Source organism: Colius striatus, chromosome 7, assembly GCF_028858725.1.
Source record: "Colius striatus isolate bColStr4 chromosome 7, bColStr4.1.hap1, whole genome shotgun sequence".
Lineage (NCBI taxonomy): Eukaryota > Metazoa > Chordata > Aves > Coliiformes > Coliidae > Colius > Colius striatus.
Window position 1 is genome coordinate 19352303 of NC_084765.1, and position 9744 is coordinate 19362046.

Here is a 9744-nt window from a genome sequence, read left to right on the forward strand (position 1 = left end):
CGTGTCTCAAAGTGACAACCAGTGCGTTGCACAAGTTTAGCAGCCTATGGATTTGTTTTGTGTTGTGCAATGGTAGGTAAAGTTGTGGCTTACCTAACCTTGTTTTCCCCTCTGTCTCACTGCAGGCATCTCTTGTGGAAAGTCCATGATTAGCTCCATGAGTCTCATGGGAGGAAGCAGTGGTGCCCCCTTGTACGACAGAAACCATGTTACTGGAGCCTCTTCAAGTAGCTCATCCAGCACTAAAGCCACTTTCTACCCACAGGTATGTCTTGAAAGGATGCCTGTAAGTTAGGTATCTCCAACCTCTGAGGAAAAGGAAAATGAAAATTTGTGCTATGAAATAGAATGTTAATACGGGTTGTTCTTGGCTCTTACTACACAGGCCCAGTCCAGCACCCACCAAACTTCACAAAAGGGCTTTGTTGTAGTCCATCAGGATTATACAATGCTGTATCGTGTCTAAAATATTATTAGAATGATACTCAGCTGGGTTTTTCCTGGGCACTTCTGTTCTTTTGTCTTGACTCCCTTAGAGATGCCACCTCCTTTGTTCTCTGTAAACTGATGCCAGTGGCTCAACGCCATTTTGCACTGCATAATGCTGCAGGCACACATGGAATAAAAAGACAAGATGCAACAGGACTGGAGTGCAAAGATACAAGCAATAAGCTTGGCTTGCTGTTTAGATAAAGCCTTGATTGTTGATTCAGAAAATCAAGGGCGTGCCCTGGGAGAGAGCAGTGGTACTAGCAGAGGTTACTTTGCTTGGATCTTTTCAGCTGTAACTTAACTTCATTTCTGGCTTTTAGCTGTTGGAAGTGACAAAATTTTAGTCTCCATATCAGAGTTTCATGAATTCAGAGATGGGTAGTATGAATGGAAGTTACTCTCTAAGAGTATGTAGGAGACAGACAAATGTCCAGCATTTTGTCATTGACGGTTTGTTTCCTTAGTGCTTCTGAGAAATACATATAGCCAGTCTTATACAAGCTTGCAGAGTCAATCTGCTTGCTACCGAGGTGTTTTTTCAGTATTATTTCATCAGGAGCCCACGTACCACGTTGGTCAGTTGTACCTGGTAGCTGATTACCCAGCTTTAGGTTAATAATAAAAAGCAGAGATCTGAGCGTATAATTGTCTTGGCTTTTTTTGGTTTGCTCGGTTTAACGCATCTTAGTGGTACTGAGAGATGGGTCAGTGAATAGAGACCAGGACAGAGTTGATGCCCGTGGAGTCAGGCCAGTTTATGTACCTGGGAACCTGCCACAGGTATCCAGACTGACACCATTTGCCATATTTAATCTGAATGTGAGGCAGTGTTGATGCAGCTGTGGGTGCTAGCAAGAGAGAATCCAGGCCTAGGACAGACTGTGTACAAGGTGCTCACATCAGTAGCAAGGCCCTGCCATCAGCAGCAATATGGTAATTTTCCACATTGGAAGGGATGAAGCACTTTCTTTGTTTTTAGGCCAGTGTCTGGCTGGCCACATTACAGGCTCTGTGTCCTGCTAGAGGCAGAATCATAAAGGATTGTGAAGCATAATGAACTCTTTTCGTGGTGTAGGGGTTACCAGCAACTGTGTATATGAACACACAGGCTAGGGCAGGCTGTGTTTTTTCGCTTTTTGTGTTGTGAACTATGCCAAAAGGATATGTTTACAGAGCAGTGGTAAAAAGGAGATATTGAGGGAAGCATAGAGTTGTGTTAGTTATAGTAGAGGCACATGGCCTCCTGTTATTTAGGAGTATGTTTAGAGGCTGGGAGTGTAACAGGCTTTATGCCCCATTAGCATCTATATCTGAGGAAGCGCACGTAGATTCTAATTTCCAGCTTTACCTCACCCTTCCAGCATAATAACAGGTGTGACAAGGAAGAAAATTCCATGTACTGTGAGGACTTTGAAGGCCTGCAGCACACCTGAGTCCAGAGTAGAGTCTCGGAATTAACTTTGTGATCTTAAAAAATGCATGAACCCATCCAAGCAGCAAGGAGAGGAAAGTAAAATAAGGATGAGTGACAGGGGGAAGGCATAAAGAATATTTTCAAAATAACTAGAGTTGTATAATTAACCCAAATTTTCATATTGCTTTTTTCTGTTCTTCCTAGATCTTGAACCCACCTCCTTCCCCAGCTACGGATCGCTCCCTGTATAATGCAGAGATGTTTTACTCCTCAAACATTCCTTCAACCACAAGATCTTACAGGTACAGCTCAGATTAAAAAGTTTGATAAATCTTCTCTTATTCTGTCCTGTAGTTTTGGATCTTAAGCAAAATGCCGTTGTTCAGACTTTACCTTGTTTAAAAAAACCTTTCCTTCTCTTACTAAACGACTGTTCAAGCCAGCTTCAATGCTAAACATTGGCTTTATGTTCTTCTTTTGGCACAACTCGATTTAATGCCTTTCAATACAGTGTTGATGAGTAATAATGATATATATATACATACATATATATATATATATATATATATATAGGTGATATTGCAATGTAACAGGCACTTAGCATCCTGTATAGAGAAGGTTGGTGTTTTCTATTCAGTTCCTCGAGCTTATCTTAACATTCTTTGAGTCAACCTGTTTGTTAAGTCTGGGCTAACTGGTCATGGTGGTCTCCTCTGGCTGGTGAGTGGCTGGAATACTGATGGCTGAGGGCAGTTGTGCCAATCTGGTTTAACACAGCTTGGGCACCTCTTGTTGGGTTCCTATGAAAACCTGAATTAAGGCTCACTTAATATAAGTGAGCAGGCAGCTGGACTGAGAACACAAAGGTGTTCCTTTTCAATCTCTTGCTTTTTCTTTTTTTCCTCATATTGCAACTAATGCATGTGCTTTTTTGCAGGCCATACCTTATACGAGGGATAGCTCCACCCACAACCCCATGCAGCACAGATGTGTGTGACAGTGACTATACTACTAGTCGATGGAAGGCCAACAAATACTATATAGATTTAAATTCAGACTCGGACCCTTATCCCCCTCCACCCACACCTCGCAGTCAGTACATGTCGGCAGAAGAGAGTTGCCCTCCATCTCCTGCCACGGAACGAAGCTATTTTCACCTCTATCCCCCTCCACCTTCTCCTTGTACAGACTCCTCATGACCTCAACAGAAGGAACTTTTCCTGTAAATATTTTAAAATACAAACAGATTTAAAATATATATTTTATGATTTAAAAATAAATTGAGGTGGGAATTAAAGAAATGTGAATAAAATGTGTGGGAGGGATGGGGCTGTGAAAAATTGTACAGAGGAAGAATATTTATAAAATTGATTTTTTTAATTTAATTTCCATTCTTTTGTGCCATATTTGCCTTTCTGAAGTCATGAGAATTACTTAATCTCCAAAGGATTTTGGGAGGGAGTGTTGAGCCTTTTTGCGTTTTTAAATCACCTTTTTACATGCAAAGTGTACATAATTATTTTTATTAATGTGAAGTGAGAAAGCAAAATGTCTTGTGGGAGGAGTCTAAAGAAAGGTGTAAGTTTATTGACAGAGAAGAAGAGCACATTTAAATGAAACTGTCAGTATCTCATCACTCCACCACTGGGAGAAAACAGCCTTTAGATGCTTCTGTTTGCAAGTGAACTGAATTGTTCCTAGCAGAACTTGTATGCTGAGACCTGGATCTCAGACCTCTCTTTCCATTTACTTTTTGCTGAACTGGAAGAACACTTCTTTTGGCCAAGCCTTCCAGCTAAACAAGGCCCACAGGCATCATTCTCTACCTCATGTCACTTGCCACTCTGCCAATTCTGGAACTGATTCAAGCTAAAAGAGAGAACCAGCCCTAAAAAACTTGTCTTAGATCCAATCAGTTCCCTACCTGACTGGATGAATGATAGCAGGAGCAGTTGTATTGACCAGTGAGTGAGAGCAAAGGGCAAGTGTAAAGTGATGTTTAAGCTAAGAGAAATGCCTGACAAATTGTAGGTTTGGTTAGACTCACCATTTTAACTGTGCTGAAACCAAGCTCCTTCATCCTTCTGTGAGGGGCTTTGATGGCTACCTAGAAAGAGGCTGTAATAGTCAGCTGCTTCTCAAGATACAATGCTAGTTCTCTTCCCCAAAAGTCCAGTAATTCACTGTGCCAGGTCTCTGTTTACCTCTGTTGACTTTAACAGAGAATTGCTTCATCTCTCATGTTCATTTTCCAAAATGGAATTAAATGGTCGTGTGTATTCCTTTAAATGAGGGAAGTTCGTTGGGTTTTAATTGGTGTTTGTAGAAAATGGTATTTGCAGAGCTCAAAACAAAAACATCTGCGATTCAAACAGGTCAGTTGTATCGGAAAATTTCCCACAAAATTAGTTCAGGTTTAGAAATAGGAAAAGCACAGGGGAGGAAGGAGAGGAGATGAATACTTATTCCTAATCACAATGAAATAAAAAAGATACTCATACAAAGTGCTGTAACCCAAGGACATCACGATCAGCAAAATATTCATGTTCCAAACTCCTACCAAAAAAAACCCCTTTGGGAATGAGGCACTAGGATAAGGTGCTTTCAAATCTCAGAAGATAAATTTTGGGATTGATAGCTCTTGTGCTGTAACAAAAGAGCTTACATACAGCACTTTGTAACTTCAGCTCTGGTGATGGTAATGTGGGTGCCTACGTGGAACATCTGAGGGAAGTTCTGAATATGCGGCCTCACACCTGTTTCTGCAGCTGCCAAATAACAAATGTGTAGGGCCTTTGACAGCCTTAATTTTGATGGCAATGATGAATTTTTGTCATTGTTTGAACTTAAATTGTACTTGGTTTGGGGTCTTTTTAGTAAGTTATTTGAGAGCACATCTGAGGAACCCTACAAAAAACTATTTGACTGTTCAGGTGAGGGAGCCCTGGCACAGGCTGCCCAGAGGGGTTGTGGAGGCTCCTTCCTTGGAAGTCTTCAGGACCCGCCTGGACATGTTCCTATGTGACCTGATCTAGGTGACCCTGCTTCTGCAGGGGGGTTGAACTAGATGATCTCTAAAGGTCCCTTCCAACCCCTACCATTCTATGATTCTATGTTTCTATGATTCTATGATACAACTCTGGGACAGAGGTCTTGGTTGTGGTGAGGAATTGAGACCACAGTGTTCTGATCCAGGCTGTTTTATCAAATTTACAAAAACACACATCTGTTCTTCCTGTCTCCGTTGTTCCAAGGACAGGATTTGTGCTGTCATTAGTGTATTACTAAAACTCTTGCTTTTGCTACCTTCATGTCTAAATTTTCACTTGAGTGACTGAGCACAAAGATGCCCACCATTTTTTCATGGAGAAAAATATAGAATGGGAGTTTAGGAATGGGTTCTTTCCCCATCCCTGTCATCATTAATTATTCTGTAGTATGCCAGGTCACAGCCTGTTACTGTTAGTGACTTGACAGATCTCTGAACAAGTGTTAGTTTTGTAAAATGCAGCAATTCTCACATGATCGTGTTTCAGTGAAGTAAATTTGGAATATAGATGCACAGGATATTTTATGTACCACATCAGTCATATCATTGGAGTACTTGATCTGAATTACACAGTTAGTAGTCCAGTTTCATATCGCATGGAATTTTGTACATGATAACTGTTTATCATTTCTAATTAACTCATTAGTTTAGTTGTTTCGTGTTGCAGTTCATAGTGCATTGTTTTTCCTGTGTTCCTGTGATGACACTGGATGCAAAATTACATTGATTTTTTTGTTGTTTTTTTTAACTACTGATAGTTTTAAAGAGCCACAACTGTAACAGTCCTAACCACTTCATCTGAAGACTTATATCCTATTACAAAGTTTGAAGTTGAGACCAAGAAAATTAGCATTCTAGCTGAGAGCTAAACTGTCTTAAGAGTCAATTTCTGTTGGCACTTAGGTATTCAGAAGGAAGGAAACGCTGAATGGAGTAAATGAGGCATCTACATTTTGGCTTTGGTTGGACATTCATAGCCTCTTGCTGCTGATGTTTGCTGAGAAATTGCCACCTCTGAGGCACTGAAATTTAGTGATCAGAATCCCTTTGTATACAAATTTAGCATCTTAACACTTAAATTTTTTTTTATTGCTGCAGACTGTATCCTACAGAAGGATTACTGGTGCTAGAAAGAAAATTAGCGTGACAGGAGCTGCTTCTCACCAGAAGTGTCTCTTAATGTTTTCCATCCTGTGAGCTTTTAGGCTAAAATGTAGAAAATAGATTTTTAACCTCTATTTTCCAAGCCTATTATGACTGAAACACCTCAGGGTGTAATACAGAACTGTGTGTGGTGAGCAGCTAGTAATGGGCAAATGATATGGTTGGTTCTGTGTTACATTTAAAGGACAGATGTTCTAGGAGAGAGCAGCTTAACTGCCTTCCTGTGCAGTTTTTAAAGCAGCTATTTGGGCCATCTTCTGTAGAATTCATCCTGTCTGTAGGGCAGGTGTAGTAGCAGTCTGAAGCTGTAGGTAAATGGACAAGTCATGATCTTGGACAGGGAAATATTCTTTCATTTCAAGCAAAGGTCCTGTGTAAATTACAGCTTGGCTTTACTTCATCTAGACTGGTTAGCAGCTACTGCACCCTGAAATTTGCAATGGAGGTAATTATTGCTGGATGATTTTGAGGAAATCTTTGTTAACACTATCTCAGCTGTCTTACTGCTTCAGTTTTCTTCTGTCTGGCTGGATCACTGAAGAGCACTTAGGCTGACATTAAGCTAAATCTGTGTGTATGACAATGTTTTCTTCGAGGTAGTGTCAGTGTCTCGTGTCAAAAAATGAGATTGTGCCATTATCGGCATGTTCTAAAGAGGAAGGCAGAGATTAGTGGAAACGAGTTTCTTCTTTTGAGAAGCTGGGTTTAATTTTCAGGAATAAACCTTGATCTCTCTGGTTTGCAAAGGGTGCAAGCACTTCCCCAAAAGTTACAATTCAAAATGGTCTCTTCCTTAATGCCTGTTCTACACACCCAGGATGGGCCTTCTGTCCAGGACAATTAAGCTCAAATATATTTTCCATCCAATATCTAGAAGGTTATATGCTTTATCTAAGATTCACCACGTCCTCCCCATTTTTATGCCAACTGATGCCTCTTTGATGCTGAGGCTTTTGAAATTCTGAAGCTCTATGCACAGCAGTGAAAAGGGATGTGGAAGCAGGAACAGTCAACAAGGGCTGGCCACGCTGGGCTGATGTGCCAGTCACAGGGATGTCTCTCCATTGTTGGCAGGATCCAGAGCCCTTTGCTAGGGAGAGTTCCTGTGCTACCCTTCATCACAGCCTCTGGAGCACCTTGTACAGCTTTATGAGTCTGGTCAGTCAAATTTCAGAAAAGTTATGTGTCCTGCTTGCTTCAAGCATTTTTGGAAGCCAGTCTTTTCTGATGTCAGTCATTTTGCTGGAGTATGTGTTGAGTCAGTCCAAGTGTGTATCTGTGCTTATAATTGTACTACAAATGATATCCATTAATGTCAGGAAATTAAAACAGAAGGCAAGCATTTTCCCAATAATTAATAACACACATGAGTGCTTGGCATGGACCCCTGAATTAGAAAGAACATGTTTACTGTTACAATGCTGAAGGACATTTTACAAACATCCATGTTTGGACACAGCCTTAGACAAGCCACAGTAAAAAATTATGATGTTTACAAATGAGTTGTTCAGTTGGTTCAATGTTTTTCTTATGAGTGCAGTCCTCATTGTAAATTTGCCTTGTCTGCAGAAGATTAAGGGAAGGCTGATTTCTAAATTCTGAGATGTATCTGCTGGCTCTGCTGCTGTTCTTCTAGCTATTGCAACCCTTTCTCATCATGAAATGTAAAAGGCCCTTTCTTCAGCTATTGTAACTTTAGGTAAACAGCTTAAAGTATTTACCACATGTTAAATATTAATGTACATAGCTATTTTCAGTCCTGTCATATCTTCTAGCTCTCCTGCCTGAGAACACTTTTCTAGTTTTTGGAAAGGGTATTTTTCTTTTATTTGTTTATTTTGAGGTTGGCCAACTATAGTCTGGGCTTTTTCACATAAGCTTGTACTCCCTGAAGGAAAAAAGAAAAAACAGGTGTTAAACAGGCTGATCAGAATGATGGAAGCCAGTCTGATACAAATGGCTTCTGCATTCCACAACAAAATCCTTCCAAAGACCGTGTCCTGACATTGTGACAGTGCTCCCAACCACCTGTGGCAGCCAGCTGCCACATCCCAGCTGCCCCCAGCATGAGCCATAGCCCTGGTGGCAGCCCACCTCCAGAGCCAGGGACTAGGCACTCGCCAGCCAGCACAAGATCCCTCACATGGAAATCCACAATGCCAGTTCCTAAGTGGGTCATGTTGTATGGACAAAATACATGCAGAGAACATGCTTAGAAGGACTTACCAGAGGAGAAAAGCAAGTTTGGCAGCTACAGTGAGTGACAGTAACTCACAGACATTCACATCTCTGAGAAGCAAGTACCCTGCTAAAGCACCTTTCTCTAAATAGACACTGCTCCTGTGACTGCACTCCCAGGGTAGCTGTGCTGGACAAAGGCAGTGATATTCCAATTTGGTTTGTATAGAGACCCTGCAGTGTGTAAATAAGTACAAAAGTAATTTGGTTGCAACTACAATCAGAATAGTTGTAAATGGAATTCAAAAGCTTAGGGAGATAAAAACTGTTGAAAATCAGAGGACTGTTTTGCTTCTGTACATGAAATTTGAAGGGCATCATAAACATAACTAACCTAGACTGCTTCCACCCTTCCCTGATTGTATTGCAGTTGCTGCTGTTGTAGATGTACATGAATATATAAAGAGTTACAATTTTTATTATAAAACCCACACACAATCTATTTTATATTTATATTAAAATGTGTATGCTGCAAACAGCCTAATAATTACAGCTTTTTATGTGTATGATTTTGTGGCTTTGCTACTATGAAAGATGACAAAATTCAATACTTCAGTGCCTTGTATTTTTTAAATGGTTCGGTGTTTTAACTGGAGGAAAAAAGTAAAGCCTTAAATCAAAAGTGCCCTCAGAATCATGTAGACTGTGCTCCACTGGTTTTAACAAAGCTCTGTGTCACTGTTGAGGTTCTCTTCACATCCACCCACAAGTTGTGGAACTAACTGAAAGCCAACAGCTACTGAATTTTTAAGAGCGTGCATGTCTTGAGTTTGCAATATATTGTAATTTCTCTCAAATACATTACTTCAGATGAACTTTGATTTATATATTCCTATCTCTTTCAGCAGAAATCTTGATACCTATCAAAATACATAACATTGGGGGTAAAGAAACCCAATACAAACAAGCTACCAGTAAGTGACGCTTTGGGGATTAAATTGACACTATTTTCAGATTGACACTGTTTTCAGATTGTCACTACAATGGCTTTCAATTAGAGCCATCAAATCTTTGTTGTGTTATTTTTCCAAGCGTGGACTTCTAGCATACAAATAACTTGAGCAATCCTGTCTTCAGAAAAATTTCTTTGAGTCATTCATCACTTCAGACCATCACACATCTATAGTTTTCTGGTCATGAAACTGTAATGTTTCTTTATGTTAACAAAACCAAAGTCTTGTTTTAAGTGACTGATATTTTGTTTAAATACCTGTACAGATAACAGACTCTGCATTTGTACGATAGATTATGTGGATTTTGTTTTATAATAAATACTTTTAAATGATTTTATCATCAGCCCTTTTTATGAGTGAAGCTGTTTCATCACTTGAGCCGACCAGCCGTTTCACAATTGATTTAGATACAGTTTAAGGATAGTGTTGTCTCC

At 40.1% G+C, this 9744-nt stretch overlaps 1 protein-coding gene across 1 annotated transcript in view; it reads left to right on the plus strand.

Moving 5' to 3' along the window:
- LRP5 (LDL receptor related protein 5) overlaps positions 1-8844 on the plus strand; it is a 153451-nt gene extending 144607 nt beyond the window's left edge. The window contains exons 21-23 of the mRNA XM_061999256.1: positions 126-265; positions 2111-2208; positions 2844-8844. Coding sequence (XP_061855240.1) covers positions 126-265; positions 2111-2208; positions 2844-3105 — 500 coding nt within the window. The 3' untranslated portion in view covers positions 3106-8844. The remainder of the gene's footprint in view (positions 1-125; positions 266-2110; positions 2209-2843) is intronic.
- The last annotated feature ends 900 nt before the right edge of the window (positions 8845-9744 follow it).